Source organism: Trachurus trachurus (assembly GCF_905171665.1).
Source record: "Trachurus trachurus genome assembly, chromosome: 7".
NCBI lineage: Eukaryota > Metazoa > Chordata > Actinopteri > Carangiformes > Carangidae > Trachurus > Trachurus trachurus.
Window position 1 is genome coordinate 5440600 of NC_139901.1, and position 21879 is coordinate 5462478.

Sequence of the window (21879 nt, forward strand, 5' to 3'; positions counted from 1 at the left end):
GACATTGCATATTTATTTAACTTTTTTCTTAGTGTGTTTATAGTTAAATAGGCTTAAGTCTGATTTGTTAAAGGGCTAGTTCAACATTTTTGGCAAATTCACCTATTGCCATAATCCCTATAGTCATAGGAGTAGGTTTGTTACCTTTAATCATCGGTGCATGTTGTTTTGAGATCCACGGGGCAGAGACGTGAGCTGCTCAGCGAACACAATGGAGGTAAATGGTACAGGTCCCTTGTCCCTCATCAAACTCATCAAATACACAATCCAACAACTCCAAAACGCTCTCGTGGAGAAGTTGTGACCTGCACATTCACCACGCTATGAAATAATCATGTAACATTACGAGACAGAGTTGTTTTCAAGGCAAATGCGTAGCTGGAACTACATTCCAGACAAGGCTGCTGGGCGGAGTGATTTAAAAAGCGCAAGTAGTTCCGAGTACATAATTATACATTATTATTTCATAGCGTGGTGAATGTGCAGGTCACAACTTCTCCAAGAGAGTTGTTGGATTGTGTATTTGATGAGTTTGATGAGTTTGATGAGGGACAGGGGACCTGAACCATTCACCTCCACTGTGTTTGCTGAGCAACTCATGTCTCTGCCCCGCTGATCTCAAAACAACATGCACCGATAATTAAAGGTAATGAACCTACTGCTATGACTATAGGGATTATAGCAATAGGTGAATTTGCCAAAAATGTTGAACTATCCCTTTAAGACTATGTGTGTGTGTGTGTGTGTGTGTGTGTGTGTGTGTGTGTGTGTGTGTGTGTGTGTGTGTGTGTGTGTGTGTGTACATTATTTCTAGTTTTGTTTTGTTAACTATAGGCTTATGTCTTATTTGTTACCTGCAAAGTGTGTATTTAGACATTTTCCTCTAATGTTTTTGATGCTAAATCATAATTCTGCATTAAAGTAATAAAAAGTACTAATTTTAAATTCGTATGTAAAGTATATCTATCTATCCATCCATCCATCCATCCAAATTTGACCATGCTATCAAACGAGGTGGAGACGATCGGGGATGCATACATGGTGGTGAGTGGTCTGCCCGAGAGGAACGGGGACAGACATGCCGATGAGATCGCCAAGATGGCGCTGGATCTGGTTGCAGCCGTTAGACAGGTCTCCATCCCTCACATGCCCAACCAGAGACTTCAGCTCCGAGCCGGCATCCACACAGGTGAGAGCAGCTCACTGTGACAGAGAGCAGGCTGAGAGAGGATGTAAAATTACACTTTGATGATTTTTAGTTCTTAAAAACCACCAATAAATCTTCTCATGGATCAACACCTGAAATAAAACACAGGAAAAGTGTAAAATCTGGACCTTCAAATATCAACCACACAGAAGTGAGCCTCACAGAGATGCTTGTTCAGGTGTTGACTTTTTGGCTTGTGTGTAGCTAATTGAATTTTTATTGGAATCCCTTTAGGATTTGAAAATAACATGAAAGTCAGGATGTTATTTTGGATTTCTTTGTATCACAGTTCTTTGTCTCCTCACTCTAGGTCCATGTGTGGCAGGAATAGTGGGACACAAGATGCCAAGATACTGTTTGTTTGGAGATACTGTGAACACAGCCTCCAGAATGGAGTCCACCAGCCTGCGTAGGTGCACCAAGACACTCAGCACACAAACATGTACATGTGTGTGCCTGCATTAGCACGTACCTCACAACAATGACCACTAGACATTGGTCCACTGGATCAGATAAAATCAGTTTGACTTGGAAAACAGGAGTAGTGTTAATATCTGTTCTTATTCATCACTGTTTGTGTGCCAGCCCAGAAAATTCACACCAGCTCAGAGACCTACTTGGCTCTGATCAAAGACAACGCCTACGAGCTGCAGCTACGCGGAGAGATTGAAGTCAAGGTAAAAGATCCCAGCCTTGCTGTGGAGTCAAGTCTCTGTGTTTCTTAGATGTGTTGTTACATCAAGGAAGGAAACTTTTTTTTTAAATATAATTTTTGCAATTAAATGGGGAGAGATTGCAATTGTGATATGCAATTTCAGTTGGAATGGTCATTTTTACTTTTTTTCACTTGAAAAATATAATATTGATAAAAATCACTATGTTGAGATCTGATTGTATGTGTCATTTTCTATCCCACAGTCACCAAATATGATATCTGCCAATATCAACAATCAACATCTCCTGACTCTATTCATAACCTGTTTTATTTAGTTAGTCCATGTCCATCTGTATGGCAGCAGAAGTCTCCATATTGAGCCACTACTAGGTGGATAAACTCTTTTAAACTGTGATATCATTTTCCAACTTTTTCAGACCACGGACCACTTAACCATAAAACACAAGCTTAAGATGTCAGCTTATCACAGTTTTTATTTTATTTTTTTAACAATCATCTCTCTGACACATCTGATGTCCTCCCCTCTCCTGCCAGGGTAAAGGAAGAATGAACACGTACTGGCTGGTTGGCCATAAGAATTACAGCGTGCAGAACGACAGTCTGGTTTGCAACTGGAATCCCAATATGGCCAGAAAGAAGAAGACAGTGGCAGGCAGCGACGTCTCTGTGGGCACCGTGAGTTGAACTGGTTCAGAGGAGCCATATTTCCTGTCACAACGTGTGTCCCTGTCCTCTGACTGTCATGCTCCATATTTTACAGTTCCTGTTTCTGTTTGCCCTCTGTGCCTCAAACACCCAACTGTCTGTCTGTTGTCCTTTTTTTTTTTTTTTTTACTTTATTTATATAGCACCTTTAAAAAGGCAAGTTTACAAAGTGCTTCACAAAACAATATAGAAGAGACAAGTCACAAATGCCAAAAAACCATAAGAGGTGGACCGCCCAAGCGATACAGCAACACAGGCAGTTCACTTCTCTTGTACAAAAGCAATAAATGTGTTGTTTTTAGTTCCAGTTTTGCATATTTAAGTTTTGTGTGTAATTATTTTCTGTTTTATTTCAGCCAGTATGTTGATTTCCATGTCATGTAAGTCTGTAAGTTTTCTATTTTCTAATTTTCACATACCGGTGAATGTTTTTGTGTTCTGGACTTGTATGAGTTGTTTGTTATGTTCAGTTGGCTATTATGCCATGTTAATGTCATATGGGTGTTACTGTAATTACCAGTTTCTGATATGTACGGGATAATGTATTAATAGTTTGGAGGTTGTTATGCTGTGATAAAATTATAGCGGCTGCCTATCAGCCGGAAGTAGTCACTCAAGGTCATTTAGAATAGACTTTCAATGCAAGGCATCTTTAAACTTCACAAAACAAACTGTGCAATCATAAAAGTGTCCTGATTAGTCCATGGGGTGAGTGTGTGCGTGTCATAAACCTATGTATGAAGCAGAACATTGTGCAAAAGGGTTCGTTTCTGATCTCGTATCGACACTATATAGAGCAGGGGTGTCAAACTCATTTTAGTTCAGGGGCCACAAACAGTGCAATTTGATCTCAAGTGGGCTGGACCGATAAAATAATAGCATGATAACCTATAAATAAAAATAACTTAAAATGTTCCCTTTTGTTTTAGTACAGTTAATGAACTAACCTTTTTACAAAACATATTATGAACAACCTGAAATTTCTTTTTTTTATATATATTTTTTGCGGCTTTTTTGCCTTTAATGGACAGGATAGTAGAGAGAGAGAGACAGGAAATGGGAGGCAGAGAGGGGGGGAATGACACGCAGGATAGGGCTGCTCGGCGCAAAGCTCGAACTGGGGTCGCCTGCAGTGAGGACTATATCAAAATATGTGCAATTTCAAATTTTCACACGTGGCAAATTCATCCTGAGGGCTGGATTGGACCCTCTACTGGGCCGGTTTTGGCCCACGGGCTTGACACCCCTGATATATAGCCTTTGGCTTTTAATTTTTTAATATGGCTGAAGAATGTGTGAGATGTGAAAGAATAGAGAAGTCAAAATATCCACTAATACTAGTGCTAACTTCTTTCCTTATTTAAAGGTCCCATATTGTATATGAAAGATATGAAAGATTGAAAGATTTTATGTGAAATTTGAAATCTTAATTGGTTACTCTTTTTGATTACACTAAAGCAGGTCTAGATTCAATATAAATACTGTGAATTTACAAAATGCACACAGCCTGCATAAAAACTGAGCCTTAAGATGGGCCGTTAGGACTTCTGTAACTTTGTGATGTCACAACAAAACTAACACCACTGTCAACTGTGCACCACCTGAACCCAACCCAATCCAACCTGCAGCACTTGGTGTTTATCTGAAATTTGCTATATTTTTTAGTGCTACTTGTTATCATCACTGACATAAAACATTCAGCCTGTTTCTGCATACATATAAATTATAGCATAAGAGTTTTATATTGATTATATAACTGCATTTATTATGGATCAGTCTTCTTATGGCTTTTAACACAAGCAACTCAAGAAGGTCAGTATCATCAGTAGTTTTGAATCTTATTAATCACTGATAAAATTACTCTCTATCTGGAGAGTTCATATACTCAACATTTGTCCTTTAAAGGGATAGTAGCATTTTTTAAAAGTGGGGTTGTATGATCTACAAATAGCCCCTAAGTACTTTAATTGCAGTAGAAGACTCTCTGCACTCCTCCCATTAGCAACGCCAGCCCATAGCCCTGCCCAGAGATTTACAACATACAGTGTTGTGAACAGACCCAAAGAAACGGCCTATTTTCGCGGCCTAAAAGAGGTATTACCTGAAACAAAATACACAGTTCCATTATTCGCTATAATATAATTTTTTCCAGCCCCTCAAAGTGCAGGAATAACGCAGTTTTTATTTGGACCTAACCAACTCACGTATCCCTCCGCCCAGGGTTAGCGCCCGCCGATCAGCAGTTGGTTAGGTCCAAATAAAAACTGCGTTTTTCCTGCACTTTGAGGGGCTGGAAAAAATTATATTATAGCGAACAATGGAACTGTATTTTTTTTTCAGGTAAAACCTCTTCTAGGCCGCGAAAATAGGCCGTTTCTTTGGGTCTGTTCACAACACTATGTTGTAAATCTCTGGGCAGGGCTATGGGCTGGCGTTGCTAACGGGAGGAGTGCAGAGAGTCTTCTACTGCAATTAAAGTACTTAGGGGCTATTTGTAGATCATACAACCCCACTTTAAAAAAATGCTACTATCCCTTTAATAGATTTTGACAGAGGAATTGGATGTGGCTAACCTGTATCCTGAAACGCCGAATGCCATTGTGATAGCTCAAAGACTCAACTTTGCTATGACACGATGCAAGAAAAAAAACATTTGCCGCCAGCCTTCAATCTTTGTGATTTTTACAGTCATGTGAAGTTAAAGGGGAATTCATTTAACGGTGTCTATATCTGTGTATATGTCATGAATTTGCCTCACATGTGTACGTCTGTGCCAGTCGTCAGTGACAGTGCAGAGCCACAGTGAGAACGCCACCACCCCAGTCTCCCTTCCCTCCTCAGTGTTGACTCCACCGAGGCCTCGGACAGACATGCTGGCCCTGAGCGTGGTGGCGGCTCAGATGGAGCCCTACGGCGGCAGCTACGGCACCCTGGGCTCCATGATCGGGGGACTGCAGGGAGACGAGAGCCCCCTCCCCGGTCGGCACAGGAGCAGCAGCGGGAACAAACCTGACCTGCTGCCTGGCTCCAACCACACATAAGCAGCTCAGGGTTTCACCGACTATGACAACATCAGTCAAGCTCAAAGAGTGAAGGAAATATTCAGTGTGTGATGTAGGCTATAGTGCAGTAACTGCTTAAGTGTATAATATCTGGTTGTTAGAAATAATACAGTAAAGATTGTTTTGTTTTTTTGTTTGATTTCTTTTGTTTCAAACTAAAAGATTCACCTGATCTTAACAGTATTAATAATAGTAGTCTTAAACCGTAACAGCATTTTAAATGTGTTATTTTAGAATATTCTCAAAAACATGTGTTGTGAAAAGTTGCTGTCAGTTTCAGATGAGCCTCTCGTTTTCTAACCAATCAGAGAAGGCCGAAGTCAGGGGTGGGATCTCACTGCTGTCAATCAATATGTAAACGCCTGTCTGATCTACTCCTTTCACACCGGGGCTTCATGCTGACATTAGCTGCTGGAGGACAAGTTGATCTAGTGGTGAATATAGTATATATAAGTATAGTATAGTTTTGTTCCACTTTATAATGTTGGTATGTACTGTATGTATTCAGTTTTGTCTTTGGGAAAATTGTGAAGTTTAAATAAAATGAACTTACTTCCGTCCTTCTCTCAATTACATGACAATATTATCATGTTTGCACTTTTATTCTACTTAAAGCTGCCTATATCACTGATGTTTAAAAGTACAATTTAGCAAATTAAATAACAATGACAGACACAATTGAGTGAATTACTAAAAAATGATAATACAAGAATACAGTGAGATGAATTGGAAACTTTATCGATTTGTTTCTAGCTTCCTCAGTATTTAGATGTACATATTTGTTTAATCAAATCTTTTTATCCGTAGGGGAGCCTGGGGATGGTTGAAACATGGGTCAGTTGTAACACGATTTGTACAAGTTACAAATGATCTGAATAACTCTACATGTGCTTAACTTAGTCCTATACTTTATACATGACATGTAGTATATTCTAATCATCTACTTTTTAATGGTGAATATTGATTATAGCTAATACTATAATGACAAAATTTGATCATTTGAAAAAAAGTTTTAAGGTAAACTTAAAGCAGAAGTAAGCGAAATGTTTGTGTTAATATAAGTCTTAAATAGTTATATATTCCGACGGCAATTACTTATATAGAGTGTTTGGTCCGAAACACGGGTCTCTCGGTCACTCTGCTCTGCTGTAAGCCGAGGAGAAAACTTTCCTTGTATCCTACAACTTTTATCCAATGAGGAGAGAGAACGGCATAAAGGGCTGTGTGTGCAGCCAAGGGATGCGCGTGAATGTGGTGACGTAGGGACGAGGACCAATAGATCCATGACGAGGGCGGGGGCTGCTAACGCCATCGGCTGACAAGAAGTTAGCCAAAACGATCGGATCACTTACTTCTGCTTTAATTTTAAATGTTTCCTTTTTTGCATTGGATATGTCTGATAAAAACAAATAGCCTACTGTTTGGACCTGATAATGAACATTCTTTTAATTTGATTTATTCTGTTGAGTTTACTGAATAACTGAATATTACTCTCTATCAGAAAGTAACCTGTGTCTAGTAATGTGTTTTATTATCAGCAGATATACTTCAGTAAGTATTGGTTGTTGTGGGCTGACTGAAAGTAAACTAGACCTACTGCTTATTCACACATAAAGAACATGCTTATTGCAATTATTCTGCAAAAATGAGTATACTACAGTTCATTATTTTTTAAATATGTAATGTTCTGCATCCTCTACCTTACACCATCATGGTTTTCTTGGTCTAAATGCTGCTCTAAACTGGTCAAGTTAAAATATTTTTTTTTTAAAAGACTGGAATTTTGGACTGTTTTTAATTTTTTATATTTTATTCTGTGTTTCAGTATTTCCCAGCAGAGGGCAGCACAGGCCTGCCACTAAACACAAACCACTGACATTCGTTTGATGCCCTCCAAGAGGAAATGCATATTTAAAAAAAACTGCTTTTTTTCATACCTGATGTGGTTGAAGCCCCGCCCCCACCGTCCCCTCTGAAACGCTTTTCAAGCCTAAAATAAAATCCCACCAATCCAAACAATGAGGGCAACGAGTATTAACCAATCAGAGACAGGACAGAGCTTCTCACTATTAACCAACAGCGGTCTGCCCACAGTTTAGGGCCGGGACAATGGACAGTGCGTCTCCTCTCTGACACAAGCAGCCATGACAGACAGACAGACAGAGGAAGCTTCAAGAGTTTATTTGTGAAGAGTCCCTAACACCTCAGCGTCAGCAGATTTAAAGCCAGAGGGAAACATGTGTCTGAGGAAGGAATTAACATATTAATTGTATTTGCATGAATGTTTTCTACTGATAAGTAAACAGTCAGATTAAACATTTGTGAAATAGGCTATTAGATCATTTCCCTCTCAGTGACAATAAAACATTTATCTGAGAAAACAAGAGGCCAAATATCACTAGACGAAAAAGGATAAGGATCACTGGTTCACTTTCTTAAAATGCATGCGTTAGTGTGATGGTGCTGTTTTTTTAAAAATAAAAATGATATGCATTATTACAATTAACTCAGCTTGTCATATAAATAGTTTTAAAAAAATATCTTTAATATTTATACTTGACATTAATACAAATAACAAAAAAACCTGACAAACAACAAAACATTGACAAGAGGGACAAAAAAAAAGAAACTCAACTTGTCAGATCAATAAGTTCCTTGTTATTAGCCTATTATCTTTTTCTTTTTTTTATAATATTTATTTATCATCAAATAACCATCAATCACCAATTGAACAAGGAACAAAAAAACAAAGCGACAGACATTCCAAGACATGACAAAGGCAAACATTATCAAAACATTTAAAGAACTAATATATAGTAGATAAATAATAAGAAATATAGTAAATAAATAAGATAAATAAATATGTCTAATAAAAGAAATAAATTATAAAAAAAAAATTAAAAAAAGACCTTAAAAAATGAAATTAAAGACATAGAACAAGTTATAAAGGCAGACAAGATTACTTAATATAATTTGAATAAAATTCAATCGCTGATATACATTTCTTGTTTGATTCAACATGCAATACAGACTCAAAATACATTTTTAATTCGATTGAAAATAATGGGAATGATGGGGTTGTATTAGACATTTTGGCTTTATGAATATGGAATATTAGCCTATTATCTTTTCTACTACTATACGTACTAGCCTGATGATAATAATAATAATGCCAGAAACAATTGACACACAGATTAACTCTTGTTTTAATATTTTAAGTTTTGATGTGAAGTGTTGTGGCAGGTGTTGCATCTTGTTAGTGAGTCAGTCCGGTGCTCCCCGTCCATCAGCCTCCTCAGCTCAGCTTTGTCTTCACCGTTATCCGGTGCCGGTGGTTTAAGACTGAAACCCCCGCGCTGCTGCTGCTCCGTCCTCCTCCGCCGTGATGGTGAGTGTTTGGTTTCCTGTATGAATAGTAAATGCGGACCACGTGGTGTGAAAGCAGACTGCAGCTTCTTTTGTTCAAATCAATCAAACCGGAGACGGACAGAGAGCTGCTGAATCAGGAAATCACCGGTACTACGTTTATTCTTACCTTTAACTCATTACAAACATGGTTTTTTGAAGTCACGCGGGTTGTTCGCGCGTTTAACTAACAACCCGTCCATTGAAGAAAATGATGAAAAAGTTTTTTGTTGTTGTTGTAGCATCGTTTCATGTAACGTTGGTGCCCGTGTCTTTATTTAGAGTGGCTGTTAGCTTACAGCGACAGCGCACCGTTAGCACAACCAACCGCACAGCGCAGCCCGGGGCTTTACACCTCTCTACCGGGTTTATTTAGACACAAGTTCCTCTTTTTGAACAAAGTACAAACTGTACACGGCTGGTTTGTGTGGCGGCTGCGCAGCTCCGTGTGCCCGTTGTGTGTGTGTGTGTGTGTTAGCCCGCAGTTAGCTCGGTGCCCGGCTCAGTGTGAACAAAGAGACACGGTGTTAGCTCGTTAGCTTAATGAGGCTAACGTAGCCGTTAGCCGCCGGTCTTGACACAACGGGACGACGGGTTTTAGTTTGACGACACTTTTTTTGGTTTCTTCCGCCGGTTTCCGTTTCTAATTGATTCAATGAGAGCTGAAGAAGGCTCTGCAAGAAAACTGAGACCCTTTTTGAGTTTTAATGGCCGGTGCTTGACAACAGTGAAGACCGGGCTTAGTTATGTGTAGTAAACTTCCTCCTTAAAGACACATGCAGACAGTACTCTGCTAAAGTGTGTGTGTGTAGAAAGGGAAGTGTGAGAGTTTCTGTTTTAATGATGCTCATGATGTGTGCTGCCCTGTTGTACTCAAATAAGTAGCTGTTAGTAAAGACAATATGTATTTCATTGGGTCATTGTGCTCACCTATGAATGAATCTGTGTATCCATATAGTTCTACCAAAGTTATTCTTGAATTATGTTTTGCAGTATCTCCAGTGGAAGTCACTAACTTCATAGTTTCACTACAAAGTTACACAGTATTGTCACACTCTGTATCTTAACACTCACTGCTTTTTGCCCGGAAACAGCTTTTTGATTGAAAAAAATGCCACGCAAGAAGGTGACAGACATCTCAGGGAATGGAGGCATGAAAAAGAAGAGGACCAGCGGGAAAAGGAAAGAGAGGGACTTCAGCAGCGACGACGAGTTCGACTTCGAGCAAGAGAACAACAAGAAACCCGGCAAGCCCGCCACCAAGTCTGGCCTTCAGCCCGTCACCGTGGCCGACGATGTCAAGGAGAAAATAGTGGGTTTGAAAACTTGATAACCAGTGTTTTCTATCTTGGTGTCTTTATCCTGTGTGTGGCCACAGAAATAAGCAGCTGAGAGGGAAAAAGAAAAGACAAACATTAAGTATCCTGTGATTTTTCTAGTGACTAATAAGTCAGGATATTATCTTTAACACCGCCAGTTAGTCAGCCATGTCTTTTTTATCTGTGCTTGTACTGGTGTCATCAGTTTTATTGTTTTCTTTATGACGTAGGACACACTTGACATTGAACTTAGCATTCCTCTGTTTGTTTCTGAGGGAAGGGGGTGTTTTCTGTAGCAAGTGTTTTGCTTTTGTCTACAGGAGTGGTTTGCAGATAGTTGTGTCCGATACACTGATTGGAAAACCTTGTTCATCAGGAGTTAGATGGCAGCAGTGTGCTTCCTTTAATCAAACCACAGATGTTATGATCCAGCTGCAGTTACAGACTACCAGATTACAATGTCATCTTTTTTCTACTTCTTCTTTAATGTTATTAACATATTTGTTCCCTCTCTACAGAAACTTGATTGCCCAAAGGTGAAAGGCCAGCTGCTCATCTTTGGAGCAACCAACTGGGATCTGATCGGAAGGAAGGAGGTGCCCAAACAACAAGGTAGGATATCTTTCTGTCTGATAGCCTGGATGGGTCGAGAGGAAGACCCACAACTTCCTCCTTTCTTCGCTGCTCCTGCACTTTTAGTTTATCGTTCACTTAGTTCACTGCCGTAGCGACCAGCGATTGACAGCTGTCAGATATGAGCAATAAAAACGTATTGTCATTTCTACATGAAAGTTAACTCGTAAGCAGGCATGGCAAAGTGAAAAACTAGGCTGATTTAGTGACTAGAAACCAAATTGAAGGGGATTTTCATGCTGGGACTACTTTATGTGATGAACAAAGAGAACGTGCAGCTTCCTGGAGCCCGTTTCCCAGATTGTATGTGGAAACCTGCAACAGAGTCACAGAGAAGGTGTCGAGAAACGGTCCCAGCATGTAAATAAACCCAGTCAGGTTCTTTGACTTGATGTATGGATCTCCTCCTCTCACCCACTGTTTTCTGACAAGTCCCTGTGGTGCAGATGAGATGTAGGAAAGTGTACAGCCAGACGGATCAATAAAGGATTGATGAGGTTTTCCAGCGTGTCAGTAACGGAGAGTGAAAGGACTCAGTGAGGTCCACGATAGGTTACACACACGCGTGTCTTTTTCTGGGATGCACAGGCAACATATGTGTTAGAACCAGTGTGATCCCCATTAATTGATTGTGACAGTAATGCCCATTCATATGTATGCATGTTGGTGCCCCCCCCCCTCCACGATGCCCGGGGCAGTCTGTGCATAGCCTTGTTCCATCCTTGTCTCACTACTCTGGTACACACTGATAAATCAGCTTTGTTGAGGCTGAATGGGGGGTGGGGGTGTCGGCAGGAGCAGCTGCATAGACAAAGAGCGTCTCTAGATGGGTGAGAGAGATGCTGTGCCTGTCAGAGCAGCACAAACACATTCATATCATTCTTTTGTTGCGCTCCCTAAATAATTATATAAAGGTTTAGTTGGGTATTTTTAGCACTCCTTGTGGAAGTGTTGGCAGTTTGTCTTCAACTGATCTGAGCGTCCTTTTCAATTACCTTTTGAAAACCATAAATGTTTATTTTTTTATTTTTCATAAAACCACTTTTTTTCTTTTCTTTTTTTTAGACACATGAGGCCAGAGCTACTCTACATTTTTCTAGTTATCAATTCCCACATTGCATTCTGACTAATTAATTCAGAACAGGACCTTAAAGGGACACTTCACCCAAAATCGATAATTCACCGATCATCTACTCACCGTCATGCCAAGGAAGAGTTTGGAGAACTTTCAGAGTCATCAAAACGCTTTTGGAGTTCCAGGGTATTTTCAAATAACGGCGGCAGATAGAGTTCACTTTTAAATCGTCCAAAACGCACATTATGAAACATCCAAATACCTCCATACTGCTTGTCTTTACTGACCCAAGTGTCCTGAAGCCGCCACATGAAAAAGTGATCTGTGTTTTTAGCCTTGTTGTAGTAGTAGCTCCCAGTGGCTCCCAGATGCGTGAAATTTGATGCAAGATGTTCTTCCGTGTTTACATCATACATCGATGGTTTACAACGATAAACAAACATCTCGCAGTAAATCTCACACATCTGGGAGCCACTGGGAGCTGCTACTACAACAAGGCTAAAAACACAGATCAAATTAATTTCTTCCGAACAACTTCTTCATGTGGCGGCTTCAGGACACTTGGGTCAGTAGGACGAGCAGTATGGAGGTATTTGGATGTTTCATAGTGTGTGTTTTGGACGATTTAAACGTGAACTCTATCCACCGCCATTATTTGAAAATCTGTTGCCAGCCAGACCCCTCCTGGAACTCCAAATGCTTTTTGATAACTTCGAAAGTTCTCCCAACCCTTCCTTGGCATGACGGTGAGTAGAAAATTGGTGAATTATTGATTTTGGGTGAAGTATCCCTTTAACTATTTGAAGGATGGAAGCTGACAGTGCATTCAGCCAGTTTGTTACATTTGAAGGTTTTGATGCTCACAAAGCAGGAGGAAGAGAGGAACATGAAAAGTGTGGACAGATCATCTGTGTATGAAATGATTATCAGGTTGTGATCATCACGCTGCCACCGTTTTTTCTAGCTGCTTTCCGCAACCTGGGCCAGAACCTGTGGGGTCCCCACCGCTACGGCTGTTTGAACGATGTGCAGGTCAGCTGTGTGGTGTCCGGTCCCTGCTCCGCGCACAGTCTCCTCATGACCACCGAGGGCAAGCTGTGGAGCTGGGGTAAGTAACACGTTTTGGGGTTTTTAAACCCGGTTAACACGGCTCCCATTACAGATTGCGAACAAAGAGGATTTGTAAGCAGGTCTGAGTCGGCCACTGATCTGGGTTTCTGGCTTCCGCAGGTCGTAACGACAAAGGTCAGCTGGGTCACGGCGACACCAAGCGCCTGGAGGCTCCCAAGTTAATCGAGGCCCTGGCGGATCAGGTGATCGTCGCCGCAGCCTGCGGACGCAATCACACCCTGGCACTCACAGGTAGGGCCACTACCTTATCACCCAGGGACGTCTGTGTTTGCATTCCAGCAGCTGACCGCAGCGACCGAGGCTGTTTCAGCTGCTGTTGGTCTGCTGTTGTGTAACCCAGCACACTAGTTCAACATGAAGTTAGTTTCATTTAAGATTCTAGTATTTAATTGACCCTGTTAATCAGGGCATCTCCAAATTTAAAGATGTTTATGTTGAACTGTTCTTTCTGTGAGCAGGAGGTGGAATATATTTGTCACCTTTTTTATGAATGCTCTTATGTTAAATTGTTTTGGGTATAAGTTTGACGTTTGTTTGAAACTATAAGTGTTGTAAAGCTTAAACTTAGGAAAAAAGATATAATTCTCTTATATGATGAGAGAAGCCTTAGGGTAAGGGAAATGTTTTGTTGAATCATTTAATTTTATAGGGAAAATACCCTATTCACAAATGTAAGTGGTCCTTTTAAAGAACCAAGGATTCAGGAATTCAAAATAGAAATCCTCTACTTCATCAAACATTACATGGTATGCAAAACAGAAAAGCTATAAAAACATCATAAAAAAAGAAGAAAAAAAATCATTAAAAACCTATATGATTATTTGAAACAATAAAGCCTATTTTTCCTTTTCATTTCAATTGTGTAAATAGATATATGTATAGAATTTGTTAGATTTGTTTTTGGTTGTTGGTTTTGGTTTCTTTGGTGTGTAAATTTAAGAAAAAAAAAAAAAGGTTATGATGGTGCTGACCATCAGTGGGAGTTGAATGATGGATCCACTATTTCTAGCTCTGTGTTTTTAAAGTCATTGTAAACATCAGCACAGAATGATTAGCAGCCGTTAACTGTTGTTTCTCCTCAGAGGACGGCACTGCCTACTCTTTTGGTGAGAACAAACTGGGCCAGCTGGGCCAAGGCAACCAGACCGATGCAGTCCTCAGCCCAGCAGCGGTAAGCGTCACTCTCTTTAGAATGGTTTCACAGATAAATATGCAAATAGATGTTCAGAAACAGGTTTTGTAGTAATTTAACCTGCACAATGAATCAAAATATCGTTCATCACACTTTCGCCTATCTGCTGCAAAGACACTCCGTAGCCTACAACATTTTCCATATGTAAAGAAACAACATTTTTTGGTACAAGACCCAACAAAAAAAACACGACATCAGTTTCCTTTTTTTCCCTCCGTCGACGAAAATATCACAATTTCAACTGTCATTGTGACTCATATCACAACTACAGTATCTGCCAAAATAATCGCAATCCGTTTGACTTTTGTAACAAAACGAAAGTGTCTTAACTGTGTGGACATCTGCGTGGTGCACACTCGTGTTCACTGAAGTAATTCAACCAGTCGTCTGTGAAAGAGGCACAGTTTGTATCTGATGATTTGAAAAGAGAAAGTCGTACTGTTATGTCAGTGTTTCATCACTATGGACTAACCTACGTGAGCAGGCTGCAGTGCAGACTGCACGTTACAAAACTTGACTCAGTCTTATCACAGCCTACACCCAAAAGAGTTATTTATTTAAATGTTTTCCTAACAACGGCTGTTTACCGTACAAACAGTGCACTAGTAATACCGGTAATACAGAGAGGCTTGGCTAAATAAGTAACCAGCTGTGGGAGCAGCCATTACTGTTGAACTATTTATCAGGCGAAGACTAATTCAAAATAAGGCGGTGTCCTCTCAAAGCTTCATACTGAACCTGTTATGGTACCGTCTGTGACCCTCCTCTCTCTCCCTTAGATTTCCTACAACGGGCAGCCGCTGGTCAAGGTGGCCTGTGGTGCTGAGTTCAGCATGGTGGTGGACTGCAAAGGAAACCTGTACTCCTTTGGCTGCCCAGAGTACGGACAGCTGGGTACGTTCAACCGTGTCGTCATCTTTCGTGTGTGTGTGTGTGTGTGTGTGTGTGTGTGTGTGTGTGTGTGTGTGTGTGTGTGTGTGTGTGTGTGTGTGTGTGTGTGTGTGTGTGTGTGTGTGTGTGTGTGTGTGTGTGTGTGTGTGAGTGAATGACTTAGATGGATATTTATGGCCATAATTCCTATAGTGTTAGAGTAGGTTCATTACCTTTAATTGTCGGTGCAAGCTGTTTTTAGATTGGCGGGGCAGAGACGTGAGCTGCACGGTATTTCCACGTTTCCCTCATCAAACTAAATACACAATCCAACAACTCCAAAACTCTCTCATGGACAAGTTGTGACCTGCACATTCACCACGCTATGTAAGGGATAATGTATAGTTATAATAATAATATAATATATATAATAATTAATTTGAAACATAATGTTGATCAACATACGACTTTCATCGATTTATAATTGCATCATTTAGCGAATCTGCAAGTCACGCCGACTGTTTTGCTGAGCCTCCTTCCGGTCGTGCATCTGAAGCCTTTGATAATCAATCAGTGGATCGATGGATTACCATACACGTGTTACAATGTGTGTATTTTGTGTAGTCGTATCTGTCATAAACAAGAGATTAACCTTACTGTTTACGGGTCGCATTTGTGTCGCGGTGCCGGAGACGAGAGGAGAGCTGTGACACCGGGTCAGAGGCTCTGATCAGCAGGTTTGGTTTCCAGCCACGATGTGGAAGGAGCCTCCACTCTCCTTGTAACAAGTTACAAGTCATTTATCTAACATCACTATTAGTCCCAAGCTGTTTAATGATGGTAAAAATAGGTAAGGTCCTGCATAGTTTCTCTTTTCTGTGCTGCGCTGATCAGAGCGGCGTCCCTAGCAACGGTCTGTTATACTTGACGACGGTCATTATACAGAAATAACAGACCGTGGAACGCAGCGATGGACCAATCAGAGAGCAGCATTCAACATACTGCTATGACTATAGGGATTATGGCAATGGGCCAATTTGCCAAAATGTTGAACTATCCCTTTAATTATCAATTAAAGTCTGGGAGAAAATTGGTGCCGAGGGGCCATTTTGGAAAGTTGGTACCACCTCACAAAGTCAATTGATTACAGATGTTGTCAGAATGATGGGACATAGGGTCTGTTAGAGTTTTTCCCACCAGAGGGCGCCATCTAATTTATTTAAACGTGAAGAGTTGATGTTGGAAATGTTGGGCTGATAAAGCAGAACTTGGTGTCGGCCTCACACGGCGCTGCTGGTGTTGTAGTTGTGCTCTCTGAGATGATTCTGTTACGTTGAACCTTCATCTGTGTCCCTGCAGGTCACAACAGCGATGGCAAGTTCATCGCTCGTGCTCAACGCATCGAGTTCGACTGTGAGCTCATCGCCCGCCGCGTGGCCATTTTCATCGAGAAGTCCAAGGACGGCCAGGTCACGCCCGTGCCCAACGTGGTGGTTCGAGATGTGGCCTGCGGGGGTAACCACACAGTGAGCAAACACTCCCATCAGTCTCATTACCAATGAATCAGGTTAAACAGAAGTGTTTCCCATTGATGAGCAGTGACATCTCTGAAAACCTAACGTCCTCGCCGTGTGTGTGTTTGTGTAGCTGGTGCTGGACTCTCAGAAGCGAGTGTTCAGCTGGGGTTTCGGCGGTTACGGGCGTCTGGGCCACACAGAGCAGAAAGATGAGATGGTTCCTCGTATGGTCAAACTGTTTGACTTTCCTGGACGCGGCGCCGGTCAGATCTACACAGGATACCAGTGCTCCTTCGCCGTCAACGAGATGGGTAAGAAACGGCCACAGCAGCCGTAAAGGTCTAGTAGAGTATAATGTGAGATCTCCATGACTTGTAAAGGTTATACAAGGTTCTATATAAACACTGCGACAGTGTCGAAACACACAAACGCATGCAGTCTGTGTTCAGAAACTGAGGGTTAGGACTTCTGTAACTTTGTGATGCCACAACAAAACAGTCCCGTCCACCTGGACCCACAATCCAACCTCACAGGATTTGGTTTTACTGAGTGTTTACCTGAAATCTGCTCTATTTGTATTCATTCAATCAGAAAGCAATCAGCCAATCAGAGGAGGGGCTCCTTTCCTCTGATTGGCTGACTGACCTGTTGTAGAGCTGCAGAATAGAAATGTTAAGCTACACTGACATAGTTTTTGTTTCTTAAACCACTAATATATCTTCTCATGGATCAACTCTCAGATAAAACAGGAAAAGTGGACAATCTGAAACCTTGATCTACAAGTCAAGTTGGAGTGATGCAGATAATTCCTGTAGCTGTCTGTGCTGTTGTGACTGTAGACGTCTGATCGCTGGTGTATTTGCAGGGGGGCTGTTCTTCTGGGGGGTGACGAACACTTCCAGAGAGTCGACCATGTATCCCAAATCTGTGCAGGACCTGTGTGGCTGGAAGATCCGCAGTCTGGCCTGCGGGTGAGTTCCTGAAGATTTACTCTGACTGAAGGGTCCAATCCACTGTGGTCTGACTCACTCAGTACGTTTACATGCACAGCTGAGTGGAGCGTCCCCTCGGAGTTCTGTCCTTGTCCCAGTTTACATACAACAGAGAAAATTGAATAACTGATGGTGTCCTCCTCAACAGAGGTGGTCTACGTGTAATTTCAGCAGGTTAATACACCTATGTCCAGCTGACTTTACTGTCACCTGTAAAAACTGGAAATAAATAACTTAGAGTTCTCAATTACAGTTCCTGAAAATATGACTCAGGTCGGACCCTGGACTGTCTTTTTTAAAATTATTATTATAAAACACATCTTCTGGCTGGTTGCACTGTGAAACACACTGAATCGTTGGTACTAGTCGGACCAACGTGTTTATATGCTCTTAACTTGTCCAGTTACAGTCCAATTGAGGCAATAATTAGTTTTTTTCAACTCTTGTGTAAACGTACTGAAATGAGGTGTTAAGATGGACACACTGTAACACACCCTCTTGTGATACCTAACATGTCCAATGTGATCTGTACAGAGTAAACCATGAGAAGCTAATCAGTTAATTTCCCCTCCCTGGCTCCACACTGATGTTGTCTGGTGTGTGTGTGTGTGTCTGTCTGTGTCTTCAACAGGAAGAGCAGCATCCTCGTTGCTGCAGATGAGAGTACGATCAGCTGGGGCCCCTCCCCCACATTTGGAGAGTTGGTAAGACCCGAGGCCTCGGCCCATGTTAATGTTTCTCAGGCTTTTTTGAGCTGACAAAGATGAGACTTAAGCGGTGGAACAGTGTCTGTACAAACTGAATATTGATCATTGATCGGCTGTTGTGATTGTCAGGAGCTCAACACTGATTGTGTCTTGTCTGTGTCCTTCAGGGATATGGAGACAACAAACCTAAATCCTCCACCACTGCCCAGGAGGTCAAGACTCTAGATGGTGTCTACATCGAACAGGTAAATAAACGGCTCTTTAAAGGGATAGTTCAACATTTTTGGCAAATTCGCCTATTGCCATAATCCCTATAGTTTTAGATGTAGGTTCATTACCTTGAATTGTCGGTGCAAGCTACTTTTAGAACGACGGGGCAGAGACGCGGGCTGCTCAGCTCACGCAACAGAGGCGCATGGTATTTCCACGTTTCCTTCATCAAATACACAATCCAACAACTCCAAAACGCTCTTGTGGACAAGTTGTGACCTGCACATTCACCACGCTATGAAATAATGATGTATAATAATTAGGGCTGAAGCTTCGCGGACATAAAATCGATGTTAATCGAAGCTTCGGCGGCCGGGGGGGGGGTGCGCGATCGTAACGTCTGACGGGACACTGTATATCTCCAAAATCAGGCAGGTTTCCATGATGCCAAGTCGCCTACTCATTTTAATGTAACAATTGCCGATGAGAACCGGTGTCAAAAAGGAAAAAAGGAAGAGGAAAAAAAACAATCGATCACGGACTTCATGATCGATTACCATGGCAATGAACGAAGCTTCGATTTTTTTGGGCCAGCCCTTATAATTATGTAACATTACGACACATGAAGCAAATACTCTGAACTACTTGTCTCGTAACGTGTTGGATTGTGTATTTGTGATGTTTGATGAGGGAAAGGCGAAAGTACCACGCGCCATGCAGAGCACACGTCTCTGCCCCGCCGATCTAAAAACAGCATGCACCGACAATTAAAGGTGATGAACCTACTCCTAAGACTATGGGGATTATGGCAATAGACAGCTGAGTGTGACGACATGGCAGAAAGATGACAAACCTGCTCGTGTGATTATCATTTACCATGACAACAGGAATCTGCTTTGACACTACCTTGACAATAGGGACGCACCTTTTCTTTCAAATCCAATCTAGTTCCAATACATAGGTGCCCATATCAATATTGATTCCAATTAATTTGTTAGAATTATGAATCAACAGCCCTATAATCGAGATGCCAGTTTTTTTTCAGTATAATTTTTTTGGCTTTTCATGCCTTTATTAGATAGGACAGTTCAGAGTGAGACAGAAAATGGGAGGCAGAGAGGGGGGAATGACATGCAGGATAGGGCCGTCAGACGCAGGACTAGAACTGGGGCTGCCTGCAGCGAGGACTATAGCCTCTACACATGGGGCGGGTGCTCCACCAACTGAGCTAAACACCGCCCCGAGAGATGCCAGTTTTTGACAAGGTCTTCAGTTGAACGATGACAAGACTCTGACAATAACCTGACATAAAAACTACATCTCTGGTGTGTACAACAGTGATCTTCACACTAATCATTATTTTTTATCATAATTAATGTAATTAAAAAAGGTGAAACATTTCAAACATGAACTAGCCCTCTCTGCAACAGACACAGTCTAATGTTAACATCAGCTTTTATCTGTCTTATTAGTTTGTTAATCATCAGACAGACCAAACCTGTGCTCTTATTTATAATCTATCACTAGTTGATTTGATGGTACAGGTTACCCAGGACGACCGATGTCAGGTTGACTGAGTCCATGTGTGCTGCTCTTTCAGGTGGTGATGGGCTACGCTCACTCCATGGTCATCGCCAGACAGGACACTCAGCAGGAACAGGAGAAGCTGAAGAAGCTGCCTGAGTACAACCCCCGAACAATCTGAGGGGGCCGGCAACAGCAACGACCTCAACCTTTTTCACTGGAGCAGAGACCAGCAATGCTCAGCAGGAACACCTGGCCTGTTGCGTCACTGCTGGTCACGGTGGTGGGGGCTAGTGGGATGGTTGAGTTCACGGGGGAGGCACTCAAAAAGTCCGAAAGATATCCACACATCTCAACTACCAGCAAACTGGTTCCGCACCAATTTGGACAATGAAATCAGAGAAAACGGGACTGGAGGCGGGCCGGCCCTCCGGGCGGTCCAGCTCTCACCACGAACGGTCCACACACCTTCACTTCCCACCTCGGGCGAACCTGCAACAGTTTGCTCCAAGCACCTCACACCCGGCAGTCGTGCTTCCCAAAACCCCCGTTTTTCCATTTTGTAATAACAGCCAAACGTTGATGTGTTCATGTCTCTTGTTCTGTTGTTGTTTTCTTTGTTGCAGTATTTGAAATGATAGAGTTGTTTGTCACATTTACGGGTGCTACAGCAGAACCCTCAGTCTTTTCCTACTAAGGGGTTTTCAAAGACCAACACTCCATACCTGTGCCTTTTTCTACATGTATGTTCAGGATATGGAAGTTTTTTGTTTGTGTTGTTCAGACGATCAGCCGATCGGTCTGCGTTAATGTTTATGGCAGTATGAGCTGGTGTGTGTGTGTGTGCAGCTGCCACAGGTTACAATCAGGATTTGGAACATGACGTTCTGAGTTAGTGCACTCCACTCGATGTTACATTCCTTTTGTCTTCTTCAGTCTTCAGTGTTCGCATCAAGGATGCACACCTCAGTCCTTCCAAGACCACAGTGTCTGCTAGCTCTCGTCTTTAACGATTTGAGTAATTTTAACTATTCCAGCGCGCAAAGGGGTTTCACAAGCAGGTCAGAACCTTTACAACCAATAACAGGCTGTCTGGACATGGTTGGATGTCTCAGAAAGCATGTCCTCGTTTTAAAAACAGCAGAGGTGTTTTCTCCTATCTGTACCGCATTCTTTTTTATAGTGAAATTTCTCTGGACTATATTGTTTTTCAGTGAAATGGTTAAATAAAGATTCATGTAAATTGAGTTTTCTTCGTCTCTCCTGTGAACTTCTCTTCTCAGGTGTTAAAACTTAATAGACCAAAGTTGTTGTAACTATACTCAGTGCTGTACACACTTAGTTTTTTACGATTGCGTTTGTCAATACTTGACAAACTGTAAACACATCACACCTAAAACACAATTCCAAAAACAGTGTAAACTAAACAGACACGTCTTTCAACAGAAACATCTAGTCAGTCACAGCACAGTCATAAAAACACTGATGGAATAACACAAACTGAATCATTTTACGTGTCAGATCTGCTGTTTTACAATCAACAGATTATTGTATTGATCATTAATTGACTTTTGTGCTGTAGTTTCCTTTGAACCTCTCTACATTTCTCTTTTGTTGGGTTTATTGTTCGGTTTTTTGCAAACACTACAAAAAC

The 21879-nt window shown here is 41.5% G+C and overlaps 1 protein-coding gene across 1 annotated transcript; it reads left to right on the forward strand.

The window, feature by feature from the left end:
• Positions 1-9058: 9058 nt before the first annotated feature.
• rcc2 (regulator of chromosome condensation 2) lies at positions 9059-21472 on the forward strand. The gene is made up of 13 exons (XM_083974587.1): positions 9059-9166; positions 10150-10367; positions 10893-10986; positions 13047-13190; positions 13313-13444; positions 14296-14384; positions 15185-15299; positions 16635-16801; positions 16923-17103; positions 17658-17763; positions 18416-18488; positions 18659-18736; positions 20302-21472. The coding sequence occupies exons 2-13, from the start codon at positions 10167-10169 to the stop codon at positions 20404-20406; spliced, it is 1485 nt and encodes a 494-aa protein (XP_083830713.1). The 5' UTR covers positions 9059-9166; positions 10150-10166; the 3' UTR covers positions 20407-21472.
• Positions 21473-21879: the final 407 nt, after the last annotated feature.